The sequence below is a fragment of the Anneissia japonica genome, unplaced genomic scaffold (genome assembly GCF_011630105.1).
Source record: "Anneissia japonica isolate Jap-2015-1 unplaced genomic scaffold, ASM1163010v1 scaffold287836_len1076198_cov165, whole genome shotgun sequence".
NCBI classification, from domain to species: domain Eukaryota; kingdom Metazoa; phylum Echinodermata; class Crinoidea; order Comatulida; family Comatulidae; genus Anneissia; species Anneissia japonica.
This window is the reverse complement of record NW_022729021.1, coordinates 908,288-922,359: the sequence shown is the minus strand read 5'-3', so window position 1 is coordinate 922,359 and position 14,072 is coordinate 908,288. Positions and strand designations below refer to the sequence as shown.

At 35.8% G+C, this 14,072-nt stretch overlaps 2 protein-coding genes across 3 annotated transcripts; one reads left to right on the top strand and one right to left on the bottom strand.

Moving 5' to 3' along the window:
• Positions 1–192: 192 nt before the first annotated feature.
• On the top strand, positions 193–7,752 carry LOC117114579 (caspase-6-like). Of its 2 annotated transcripts, XM_033258253.1 has the most exons (5): positions 193–490; positions 1,505–1,737; positions 3,303–3,478; positions 4,395–4,530; positions 5,325–7,752. In XM_033258253.1, exons 1-5 carry the CDS (start codon positions 321–323, stop codon positions 5,555–5,557), a joined length of 948 nt encoding a protein of 315 aa, XP_033114144.1. In that variant the 5' UTR covers positions 193–320; the 3' UTR covers positions 5,558–7,752. The 2 variants fall into 2 exon arrangements, with proteins under 2 accessions (XP_033114144.1, XP_033114146.1); XM_033258255.1 differs by lacking the exons at positions 193–490; positions 1,505–1,737 and adding an exon at positions 2,705–2,972.
• LOC117114578 (synaptotagmin-1-like) lies at positions 7,277–14,001 on the bottom strand. The gene is made up of 5 exons (XM_033258252.1): positions 13,798–14,001; positions 12,473–13,109; positions 10,529–10,852; positions 9,548–9,671; positions 7,277–8,644 (listed from the first exon to the last, which is right to left on the bottom strand). The coding sequence occupies exons 1-5, from the start codon at positions 13,869–13,871 to the stop codon at positions 8,304–8,306; spliced, it is 1,500 nt and encodes a 499-aa protein (XP_033114143.1). The 5' UTR covers positions 13,872–14,001; the 3' UTR covers positions 7,277–8,303.
• Positions 14,002–14,072: the final 71 nt, after the last annotated feature.

The window sequence follows — 14,072 nt, the reverse complement described above, 5'->3', positions numbered from 1 at the left end:
TATATATTGTGAGAAATCGGTTGCTTATTTAATCATAGTAACAAACTCTACTCTCGATTAACCAACGTTTATTTAAGAGTGGCGATTATAAAAGAAAAGTTTGGAAGGGGATATTTCGAATGTTCAATGTCAAATCTCGTCGGGTCACCGAAATAAAACACTTTTATTGAAGGTTGGTGGCGCAACTTATAGTACGAATGTTTATTTTGGTGAATGACGTAGGCCTAGTTAGCGAAAGAGTGGTCAATCACCTTTCTTTGTTTTGTATTTAATTTGTGATAGATAACGCACTTCTTTTCAGTTTCTACTATACTTGACAAATGGCTGACCAACTGAAGTCATCAGACGACCATGAAGGAACTGAAAAAGATTCATTATTTTCCCGTTCAGCGCTTCGATCTGCCCCAGGCCAAGGCCAGGCCTCCAGCTCTAGCCGGGGTACGGGAGATAATCATCTTACGCCAGCGTATCCTTCGTTCGATATACCAAGGTATTCAGAAGCGTGGGCCTAGGATCTAGCCTAGGCCTGACTGTGGCGTAACAAAGAAGTCTGAGGCCCTTGCGTAAGGCCTCTTCTGACCCTACCTGCTATCTTGGGGTCCCATAGGCCTATTATAACATTTTAGTAAAATATACTACCCAACCCAATGTTGAATGGTATTTCGTGAAAGAGGGGGAAAATTATATATCAGTCTAGGCCTATGTGTAGCTAGCAAGTCACATACAAATTACAAGTTTTCTAATCTTTGTTTATGAGGGCTTAGACCACTAGGCTAGCTTCGAGCCAGTACAAAGTTAACTTAGAGGAGCCATTACCAGAATGAAAAGGGAGGCGTGGTTCCTAAATTTCTAATAAGGTCTTAACTTAAAAACCACTTGAAATTTGGCTGAAATGTTGGATTCTTTTTAGTTAGACATATGAAAGTATTTTAAGATTTTAAAGAAATGAAAATCCAAGGGGGTTTTGAGATAGCATAACCCACTTTAGGCCAAGTAAAAAAATTAAATCTTCTCCCCTCGCATATCCATTTTCTCAGCCTCGCCAATTTTTTTTTTTTTTTTTGTCTTATTACGAAAGGCACGAAAATTTGGCTAACTCACATCAGAAAAATTTCTCTCTCGATCATTTGTGGTTGGGGATACATGGTATTAATCATGTCTAGTGCTTTGCTTTCAATGTGTCTACTAGGTAAAAGTGGGAAAGTACAGTAGTAACTGTTTCCCATCGACCATCTTGAATTTGCCATCTCGGAGTAAAAAAAAAAAGTGCCTTCATTCTTATTTTTTTTTAAATATTGGATGAGAAACTGCTTTTTTTTTTTAATTGGCCTTATTAATCAGGCTGTTATTAACATGTACACAATCACTCAGGCATAGGATACTTAATTTTAATATCCTTTTCCATAGCATTAAGTTCATAAATAACTGTAATGTACCGTACACCATTCTCAATGTTTTTTTATAAATGGAAAAGTATTCACCGAATGTTGTATTTTTCTTGTAGCATCTTGCAGGGTATCGATAGGAATCTACATAGCTATGATATGTCACATGCCAAACGCGGAAAAGCGGTCATCTTCAACCATGAGGATTTCCACCCAAACACACAAATGCCACGTAGACGAGGAACACACCATGATGTCAACAACCTTAAGAAACAGCTGACACGCCTTCAATTTGATGTCATAGTTCATCAAGATTTGACTGTTGTGCAATTATGGGATGCCATCACATATGGTAAGGAATAAACACTCCCAAAATGACTGCAAACAAATCTAATGTAAACAACATCATTCTCAACACATTCTCTCAATGTACGTCTGTCTCTTATACACATCTAGATGTGTATAAGAGACAGATACTACCCAACCCAATGTTGAATGGTATTTCGTGAAAGAGGGGGAAAATTATATATCAGTCTAGGCCTATGTGTAGCTAGCAAGTCACATACAAATTACAAGTTTTCTAATCTTTGTTTATGAGGGCTTAGACCACTAGGCTAGCTTCGAGCCAGTACAAAGTTAACTTAGAGGAGCCATTACCAGAATGAAAAGGGAGGCGTGGTTCCTAAATTTCTAATAAGGTCTTAACTTAAAAACCACTTGAAATTTGGCTGAAATGTTGGATTCTTTTTAGTTAGACATATGAAAGTATTTTAAGATTTTAAAGAAATGAAAATCCAAGGGGGTTTTGAGATAGCATGACCCACTTTAGGCCAAGTAAAAAAATTAAATCTTCTCCCCTCGCATATCCATTTTCTCAGCCTCGCCAATTTTTTTTTTTTTTTTGTCTTATATTACGAAAGGCACGAAAATTTGGCTAACTCACATCAGAAAAATTTCTCTCTCGATCATTTGTGGTTGGGGATACATGGTATTAATCATGTCTAGTGCTTTGCTTTCAATGTGTCTACTTGGTAAAAGTGGGAAAGTACAGTAGCAGCTCTTTCCCATCGACCATCTTGAATTTGCCATCTCGGAGTAAAAAAAAAAAATTTGAAAAGTGCCTTCATTCTTATTTTTTTTGAAAATATTGGATGAGAAACTGTTTTTTTTTTAATTGGCCTTATTAATCAGGCTGTTATTAACATGTACACAATCACTCAGGCATAGGATACTTAATTTTAATATCCTTTTCCATAGCATTAAGTTCATAAATAACTGTAATGTACCGTACACCATTCTCAATGTTTTTTTATAAATGGAAAAGTATTCACCGAATGTTGTATTTTTCTTGTAGCATCTTGCAGGGTATCGATAGGAATCTACATAGCTATGATATGTCACATGCCAAACGCGGAAAAGCGGTCATCTTCAACCATGAGGATTTCCACCCAAACACACAAATGCCACGTAGACGAGGAACACACCATGATGTCAACAACCTTAAGAAACAGCTGACACGCCTTCAATTTGATGTCATAGTTCATCAAGATTTGACTGTTGTGCAATTATGGGATGCCATCACATATGGTAAGGAATAAACACTCCCAAAATGACTGCAAACAAATCTAATGTAAACAACATCATTCTCAACACATTCTCTCAATGTACTACTTGTGGTTGGGATCAATAAGTCTTTATGATCTAGCAATAACACATTTTGATTGTAATAATTTGTTGTACTGTGGTTTGTGAAATTAAGGGACATTTATTTGAATATATAGGTATCCATATTACAGACAAAAAAATAAATGCCTCCCTTGAATAAACACGTCCCTCGAATAAACGCCCCCTTCCCCTTCAAAAACACTTTTCAACATTCCCTGGGATGTTTATTCACTCATTTTCTTCTTGCACTAGTGTCATCAGAAAGCCATGAGAATTCAGATTGTTTTATTTGCGTGTTCCTCACTCACGGCGATAATGACATTATCTATGCACATGATGGTGTACTGAAGCTGCAAGACCTCTTTGATCGCTTTAGAGGAGAAAGGTGCAAAAGTTTAGTAGGCAAACCAAAGATTTTCTTAATACAGGTTAGTAATTTAAAATAAAAAATAAAATACCATCATCATCATTATTTTCATTACCAATCCCATAGTTATTACTACAGGTCTTCCTTTAATTAAGGACCATTTTTTGGGACCATGGTTTTGTGGTCTTTAAAAGTTTTGGGGCGGATTGCTATAAGCAAATAAGCGTTAAGGTCTTAACGGTTAGCCGGCTATATTTTTATTTATTTTTTAAAAATTTATTTGTTCTTTATACTGGGTTACCTCTTGTTTTGGTCGTGAGAAAAAGTCCTGCAACTGACAGGAATTGAACCCATGACCCTGGGATTGGAAGGCAAGCATCTTAACCACCAAGCTATTCAACTTCACTCCAATCGTGATACTCAAAGCGGTCATAGGGAAGACTGTTTTATAGCAATGGTCTTAGAGGAATGACTTTAGTAAGACCGTCCAAGTGATAAAGCCGTCTTTATTCGAGAAGTTAAGACTACCAATTAATACCGTTTCATAGCAATCCGCCCTTGGTCTCTAATTAGAATAATAAAGATAATAGACATTTGTTAATTTGGGACCAACTCCAAAAAAGGACCACTTTTCTATGGTCCCAAATTAACAAGTGTCTTATCTTTATTATTCTAATTAGAGACTAAAGTTCTAAAGACCACCAAAACCCTGGTCCAAAAATTGGTCTTATTCTATTATTATAAAGTGTAAATGATAAAGTGAAATTAAGTGTAATTAAGTGTATTAATAATTCAGATTTTTTTCTTATGATGCATTTTATTGTGTTTTTTTTAGTACCATTATCCATCATCTTATTCATTCAATCTGAATGGTCTAATAAGAACCAATTGTTAATAAGCACCACCTTTGGTCTGTCATGAATAATGCCATGACAATTTCAGTTCATCATATCCTTACACAAGTGTTACCTTTTAAGGCATGTCGTGGAGAGGAACATGAAACTGGCATCGATGCCATGGATGGAGTGAAAGATATTGATGTAGCTGATGCAGGCCCAAGGCCTACAGTACCTTGTGGAGCTGATTTTCTTTTGGCCTATTCTGTGGTACAAGGTAAGGTTGCTTCTACAAAAGTCAACTTTCACCATTTGATTAGGGCACTTTCAATTTGCAACGATGTAGAACGTAGAACGTCATGTCAATTTAACTGCACACGTTGCGCGTTACATTCTCTCAGGAAGCAGTTGTTGGCCTCATCTACATTCAGACCAAAACGAGGACTGTACTGTATTAATCATTAGTGCATTTGTCTTTGCGTTTGGGACATATCTGAAATTGGATTTTTAATATTGGAAATCCCTTTTTCATAAATCTGTAATAAAAAATAGAAATTCTTATGGGATGCTGTTTTTTTTTTTAACTGGTTAATGGTGAAGATACATAAAATGGATAAAAAAAATAATCAATAGTTTAAATTATTTTCATCATTCTATTTAAAAACAGACAAAAATCCATGTTTGTTGGCAGAATCTTGAAAAAAAAATTCCCAAAAATCGCTGCAAGATGAGATTTTTTCCAAAAAAAAATTAGTCAATTCTCCATATAATTCAGTAGAAATCACCTCTAGTTAATAAACAAAACTGTAAATGGTGCCTGCAGTAGGGAACAATTTAAAAAAAAAATATTTTCATGCCCCCGGTAGTATGGAAAATTTGGGTAACTTATTCAGTTCCACCACTGCTCTGTGTGTTTCAGTCAAATATTTAGAACACAGGGGTGGGTTGGTGGGAGGGAGGTGTTGTCTCTGGCATACCACACATCTTCAATCTTTATCATTATAACCTATAATTCAAGGATTTTTTAATCAGCATCCAATAACATCATCTTCTTTCTGTTGAATCTTTCAGGATTTTATTCCCACCGTGACACCGGATTTGGTTCCTGGTTCATCCAAGCCCTTACCTTTGTCATGGAGCGTTACGGAACCACAATGGAATTCACAGACATGCTTCTGTTGGTGAACCATATCGTTTCCCAACGCTCAGTTCAGATGTGCAGCGATCCTAGTATGATTGGCAAGAAGCAGATACCTTGTTTCATATCAATTCTGACAAAGAAACTGTACTTCAATCCAAAGTGAGAAGGAGAAAACGAGTAGCTATAATCTTTGTATTCTGTTATTTTCATCATCATCAAATATACTTTTCATCATTTGAAATAAAATGTAATCAGGAGATGAAACTAATTGAAGAAGAGCTGAAGAGTAAAAAATTAATGTTGTGTTTACACTATTCTAGTTTACATGGGGAGGTGGGGGGATTTTTGAAGCTGCCAGTAAGTAAATTAAAGTAACTTTATGAGTAAGCCAATGATTTTGAATTTGTGATACAAACACGATTAAAGTGTCTGATTTTAGAATCAAAGTTTTGCAATTTAATTACAATGGTTGAAAATCTATCAAATTCAATCTTGGAAATTGCACCCTATACTAAAGTATGCCTCAGGGAAGTGTTTCAAAGAACCATTTTCATCATATGCCAGTGGAGTATACAAAATGCAGTATATTATATTAAATCATGAAAATTTTATAAAATAATTTTAGGAAGAATTGACTGCATGTTCCGTATGTGTTGTAGAAAACTAGAAGTGTAAACTACACTTGCCATCACTCCAAATTTACCGTACATACTTGCGTATAAAGCAACCCACGTATAAAACGACCTAAGATTTCTGGACAATTTTCATATGACGGGCGTATAAGACGACCCGTCTATTTCATCATCCATTTTTACTGCTTTTTAAGGCCTCTTTATACTGCATCTACTGTACAATACGCACATAAGACGAAATGATTTTTAAAATTTAAAATTTGTATGTTGTGCCCATACGACGACCCACTGTTTTTTTTATTGTAATTTCCTATTTTAAGCCTCGTCTTATACTTGAGTATATATGGTACGTTACTTGTGGATGCTGTGATAACGTATGGTGTAGGAAAAATACCGGTGCTAGTTACAACAGCAATAACAGTTTATATTCTGATTATTTGTTTTTATGGTAGCCTATACCTTCCACTGTGATTATCCAGATTATAACAGTGGATATTAATAGCTAATCATGAGAGATATTTTTGTTCACATTTTATACATTTTTCTAGATCAGAGCTTTGCCTTGCAAAATTATCATCTTACTCCTTGTGGCCACTGTTTAGTACTATCTTTACTCTAGCCCTCACTAAGTGGGGAAGAAGGTTGGTATTGCAATGAGCTCTGCTGTGTGTCTGTCCTTCCGGGAGCATAACTCAAAAACTATTGGACCGTTTAACCTCGGAACTTTTTCATATTGACATTATTACATGTATCTCGGTTCTCCTCGAACTTGGTGCTCATCAGAAATAAGATATAGATTTTAGAACATTATTTATGTAGTTTTAGGTCTCAACTCACAGAGCCATTTGGCTAAGACAGACTGACTTAGCGGATCGACCACGGACCTACCATGTGTCAAATTCTGGCCGGCGGATGCAGTGGAGAAGTAAGATGCAGATTTTAGAATGTTTTAATCTGCTGTCCCAATTTAAAAAAACAAAATTTGTGAAAAATAATAAAATATAGTATTCTATAGATGTACAAATAATAAAAATAACAAAATAATTTTTTTAAATCCCACAAAAAACGAGATTTGAACCGCATACCTTCGATTAACTTTACCTCTTTCACCTGATATGTATAGCTGGTAATATTACACCCCTATAATACAATAACCTGCAGCAGATGGAGTGCAGCGGATGGAGTGCATTGGTTATATACAATGATATGGCGTGACAGGGCGAGAGTTTGTAATTTCAGATTATTTTGGGTTTTTTTAGCAACATGTTTATCAGGATTACCATCAAGAATGCACTTTGAATCTAGTCTGTCAGTAATAATTAGCATTTTCGGTAAACCTACCAAAGGGAAACATTCCATGTACCACACACATATTTATGTATGTCAAAGCTGGGCTTATTGGAATGGTCCATATGAAAAATCATGGGAGTGGGGCTAGGTCAAATGATCAGTGGACAATACAGTAACATCAGTCAATGCTGCAAGTTTTTTTTTTAATGAGGAATATTCTACTAAGTGAACATTATTTTATTACTCTTTTGTCACAGATTGAATCATGTTTACATTATTCGAAACTTTTGCTTAACTATTTTATGTACTTACTGTAAATGTACTGTATTTATAATTAAGAGTTACATAATCTTCCAATTATTTAACAACCAAATTGTAGTAGTACTTAAATTTGCATTCTCATAAATATAGAATGTGCAATATATTTATCCAGATATTCTTGACATTTTTTTAGCAAAACCTAAACAACTCTGCAAGTTGATAATTCTAGGAAAATCAGTTAATAATGTTGAGGTTTTATTGGATTTATTATCATATCAGGGAAAGTTTCTGTACTATGTTATGTGCAACGAGTTACGCTACCATAGAACATTAATAAATACATTTGGTTTTTTTTGCAAAATTGTTCAGGTTTTGTGGGAACTTGTCCTATAACCTTGAAATATTGGCTAACGAACACAGTTATGTCTACATTCTCAAGAATGTTACATAAATTATTGTGTTTATTGTTATATATGACATTTCATTTTTAGTGTGTTGTGATATTCAAATAAATGTTTGTGTAAAAAAAACCAAGAAGTCTCCTAAAAGGTTTGTTTTTCTGCAAATGTTTTTAACAAATCAAGAAACTTAAGGTCTACATCTGTTTGCATACTCTATTCCATAAAAAAGGTAGTTGATTTAAATCATTCGCTAATACATAGATATAATACATTAACATTAATCACATGTAAAGGACACACAAATTATTGTTGGTTTAGGTTTACTTTAGAATAACGTGTGCCAATGAGGGACCGCGCTTCTTGGTGCTTCAAGCATATCGTTCCAGTGTTCAGCGCCATCACCAGTGGAATATACGAATGGTCCAATCACGGTTCTACCTACGACACCATGCGCGCGCATGCTGTGGCATACGGCAAGGACGATGTATGCATGCTCCAATTCGCTTGCTTTCAAATCCATTGAAAAAGCTTGATTGAATACTGGATGTAGATGACATGTCTTCACAGACGTCTGACGAGTTTTGCAACATTTCTTCGCTTTAATCATAGATAATTTCACGTACAAACCACATTTGCCTTTGTTAATAGAACGAGACTTCGGATGACCTAATGTTAAACGATGAATATGAATGTTACACAGTGTTTATTCACAAAATACGTCCTCTGATGCATAAATACAGTACATTAAAATATAATATACATTTGTTGCGCATTCCGAGGTTTATCAATGCCATGCGTGTGTAAGATATTAGATAAATTTCAGTATGAAAAGTTGAATAGATTATACTCAAACCTACGAGTTCTACAATAAAAATAATCTCCTGAATCTAAAAAAAAGAACTAAGCAGTATCGATAATGTTTCTCCTAGCGGCTGAAATAAAAAATAAATAAAAAAATAGGAAGCAGGACAGCGTGTGACACCTCAGGTACCAATTTGACTATGATAACAATATGGTTGCAGTTTAGTGTTTCAAACATTTTTGTTTAACCATAAATATGTACTGTATATATTACGTAATTTCAAAGTGAATGACGTTGCGAAATTTGCTGTTCAGATGATCAATTCGTTGTTCGACAGACAATTCAAGTTCTGGCAGATATTTTATGCAAATGGTCAAAACACTTGATTTAACTACCAATGTCATAAAAAAAAGGAGCTAAATAAGATATAAAAGTATACAGATGGGCCTAGCTCTGATATATTTGGCCCTTTGTTGGCAAAGTTCTCATGGTATTTAATATGGGTATCTGACGTTTCTACTTTAAAATGGATAGTCGTAAAATTGAATAGGCGCTATAGATATTGCATTTCACTGATATATACGGTATTTATGGATTTCAATTAAAAAATTTGAACGAGAATTTTTCCCTTGGTAATTAAGACAAGCATTAAATAACATCATTAGTAACGTTGCATAAAACCTTGAAACATAATGTCACCAACTCATATACCAATGCATTTATATGATAGGATATAAACGAATTAGGTTTTATCGAATTCTACTTACATTGGCACGATTTCATATCGTTATGAAGTTTTAAATTCTTGGAACGCAGAATAACCACATTTAGACGACTTGCATTTGGTAGATACGTTAAAGACAAAAACAACTCTCCTTGTTTAAAATCTCTCTACAATAGTAATAAAACAAATAACTATAAAAAGTGACAGCTTTAGTATTCAAAATTGAAAATAAATTCTGCATTTTTTTTCTGTGTCAAACACATTGTACACAAAGCGACAGAATCATATAATTGATAAAAACATGCAAGTGAATATTGCCGCTTTTTTCTACAAATAGATAATGAATTGATACATGAATCGTTCAATAAATATAAGACGTATGTGGATATTACAGTATAATATGCATAAAGTTTGTCGAAAAACTGTCAAAACAACGTCATTTCTAAAATAAACTGATGTGAAAGTTTACTAAGGTGAAACATTTTATAAATGGTATACATATAAACCGAGCTAAAAGCCACTACATTAAATATTTGAAATAACTTAGTGCATGTTAAGCCTTAAAGATCTTAGCTTTTTAATTAATTACCACGATCAATTCCCTAAAAAATTAATGACGTACTGTTTAATTCATATCATTCATATGTTTACATATAGGCCTATCAGAGTAAGCCTACCCTTAAATCGGCTGGTAATAAAGAATTTCACGAGAACAAAATGTGAAATCGAAACTGAACTATTTGTCATTTTAAATTGAGCGGTTTTTAAATATACTGCGCCTGCGCAGATATACCCTATGCTGTGGTAGTGGGTTTTTTTTAAATGTAAAATGGAATGTGTTAAGGTTAATTTTAGTTACTGTAATTCCATTGGACAGGCATGCTAAGTACAGTGTGAATGTAGTTTTATCAGGGAGTTGGTAATTCCAGTAATTGGACCTACGTCTTGCCAGATTGAAATTGTATTAGGCCTACAGTGGGTACTTCGTTGAACAGTGGTGTGAAAGCTACATTGTTAATCTTACCAACAGCTCGTCCTGGTGGATGTCCATCCATACTGGTTCAAATTTTTCACTGGAGTTTGGATCAAATGTTCGCAGCGGATAGAGGACTTCACCAACGGAATTTGCACGGGAATTTTCATCGCATTGAAAAACTATAAACCGCACGGCCATAGCCTGCACTGCCGACACCGGAACAATGAACGTAAAGTACTGACGGAACTGAGGCGATAAAGTGTCGCGTTTCATACGGGACTTGTACGTTAGCCGGTGCGTATTTGGAATCAAATTCACCTGTACATACGAATCTGTGGTACCGCGCATGTTTGTCGCAGGCAGTTGAATTACCTTAAATATAAAGAAACAGATTTGTATCTTAAAATGTGAAATTAACAAAATCTTACTATTACTTACTTTTTAATGAAAATAAAACGTCAGCAAACCCCAAATTCACATGGTATAATTTAACTTGTTCGGATAAAATTGAATTTTTTTATGATAGTTTATCTTCGTTTAAGCTTAAATTAATATTATGGAGGCCTGTGTGTTTTTTTCTCCAACCTGTTATTGGAAGTTTCTATCTCTGTTGGTTGAGAATTGAATAAAATAAGAATAAAATTTAAAAAATAATAATAATTTTAAATTCTTCACGGAAAAACATCGCCTGTATTATCAAACAACTTTAATTTCAGTCCAGACTATCAGATTTTATTTGACAAAAACATGTAACATGCCTAAATATGATCATGATGACATCACATCATGACCATATATAGGCACATTATGACTATATATGGGCATACAGAAGTTTTTTTGTCAAAGAATATTGATTGTCTGGACAGAGCATTAGGCTCTGTTCAGATTATCAAATATTCTTTGACAAAAACTATTGCATGCCCATATAGTCATGATGTGCCTAAATGTCGTCATGAAGGAATAGCATCATGACCATATCAAGGCACGTCACATGCTTTTGTCAAATAAAATCTGATAGTGTGGACAGGGCGTGGTGGCGACAGTCAGCCAATGGCTACGTTCAGACCTGTGAGATACGCCAGGCGTATCTAACGCCAGGCGTACGTTAATCCATGGCGTAACTAGCGAGATGTCCAGACTGAGCGATTAATGAACGCTAGCGTAAGTATTCGCGCGAAATATTCGTATTCGTAATTCGCGCATTTTAGTTTCTGTTTACATCTAGGTTTATTTTGATTGGTCAAATCTTGGCTGAGTTCAAAATCACCGATGCGTGACTGTCGTAAATCAGTGGCGTACGCTAATCTGGGGTCTGTTGCTGGATTACCGTACGCCAGTGATTGCGCGATAATACTGGCGTTCGCTACGCCGCGCACAAGTTCACACCACTCGATTAACGTTACGCTAGCGTAAGTCGTTGTGTCTGAACATAGCCAATAACAAGCAAATCATTAAAGCCGGGCAATCACTGCGCCCAACGATCGTCGACCGACGCGATTCTATGCAGCACACAACGCGATGACGCGCGCGCAATTGAAGGATCGTTTTTAATGACGATCCGTTCCAGACTGCCACCGAAAATCAGCAAACGGCGTCGCGTCGTCTAGCGCTCACCGGGTGCGGGGTTAGATTCGTCGTGCGACGGTCGTATGACGCAGTGGGTGCCCGGCATTTGGCTACTGGTACGGGAAATCTGAAGTGACTATTTCTTACCGTTATTCTCGCCTATAAATCTCATTAGACTAGACACGACAACGACATAATTATCGCTTCGTTTACATTCTTCAACACTGAACCCATTTTTGTCGTGTCGTTGTCGTGTCGATTGTAAATGTAGCTTTAAAGGAGGCTTAAAATTGCAAACTATGATCGAAAATCACCCGAAAATATACGGTATTCAAGACCCAGTATTGCGCTACTTACTGTATGTGTGGAACACAAACAGCAAGAAGTTAATTATTGTGTAGGTTAGAGAATTTCTTTGTATCTCACCTGTGAAAGGAAAAACGTCAGTTGACTTTCTACCGGAGCGTACGACACAGAAAACTGCAGCTTTCCACGACCGTACTTTGACGGGATTTTCGACTGATCTTCGTCGGATGTAATTTGATACACAACAGGGTTAATTCCATACTGCACAGGATTCGTCTGAACGCTAAGTTGACGTGTAGGCGTAGACGTCATTTGAAAAAAAGACTCGGTAGTTGAGTCTGAAAGGTTTCCGCTGCTAAAACTTTCATTCGATTGCTGCGCAGGAAGTGGTGGTCCAAAGAACGATTTCGTTTTAACTCTAGTTGCATCCCTTGTAGATGGATTGGTCTTCGGAATTGTGAATGCGATGGGCGGGTTGAGTTTCATTGGCTTGTGGTAGATGAAGTACTCTGTTTTGGCATCGTAATTACGCCGTCGACAGTACTGCACAGTGATGAAAATGATGAACGGGATAAGGCAGACCCCAGCCAGGGGTGCTATTATAGTTACAGAGAGTGGAACGTGACTGGAAGGCCTATCTAATATAGAACCATTTCCAGTTGTTCCATTGATGTCCTCCCTGCCTGTCACTGATATGTTGTCTATTTGGTAATTTCCTTGGTAACGTTTAATCTGTGTATCTTCATTATTAAATATTCTATTAGAAAAATGATAAGTAGGCCTATTATGAAACTGTTGTTGGCCAATTCTTAAACGTATATGAAGGTAACTACAATAAAATCAATTTTTTAAAGAAATTAAGTTATTGATTATCTTCACATCACAGTGCGTAGATTAATAATGTTATCTAATTTAACATTTTCCTAATGTGGATCACACTGGTGGTCTACTGCTTCTTGAAAGTTTCATCAAAGTTCTAGTTTGACTTACTATCTCTTGGTTAGTTTTACTGCAGCTGTCATTTTGCCTATTTTTACCATGCATTGGTCAGTTATAAGGCTAAATCTGAGTACTGTTTTTGGACACTTTGAATTACGTCTGATATGGTTTGCACAGAAGTGTTAAATAATAATAATACAATTTCTGTATACGGACATGTCATAATGATTAAATAGCAAAATATGACAACATTAGTTACAGACAACATTTCCTTCTATTTTTTAATCTCTCAGGTAACGAAATATACAACCGGAAATTTGTACGCAAACAGGTTTGACGAACTACTCGATTACTGGCAATTTAGCGCATTCAAGCTTATGCAACATTAGATATGTTTTTATCAACGGATTTAGTTAAACTAGACTCATTGACTTCCAAAAGAGGATTCATCAATGGCCATTACGAATTGGGGCCTACATTTTACTCCAACAGTGACCACGACTCACCGTTTAAAACGAAAAGGTTCGTCTAACCCGTGGACCATGAGCATCCAGTCGTCTGATCGTTTCCAAGGATACATAACATTGTACTTATATTTATTTTATCTTTGTGTTCGTCTGATTTTCAGGAAATCATTCTCGATCACACTCCAAGCAGTACAACGGCTGTAGTATCGTAACGGAAATGTCCAAAACAACGAGATTCAGTGGCGCGCTTTGTCACCTGTATATGCAAATAAGGATAATCGAAAAACATCATTTCCCTTACTCAGGAAAAAGGG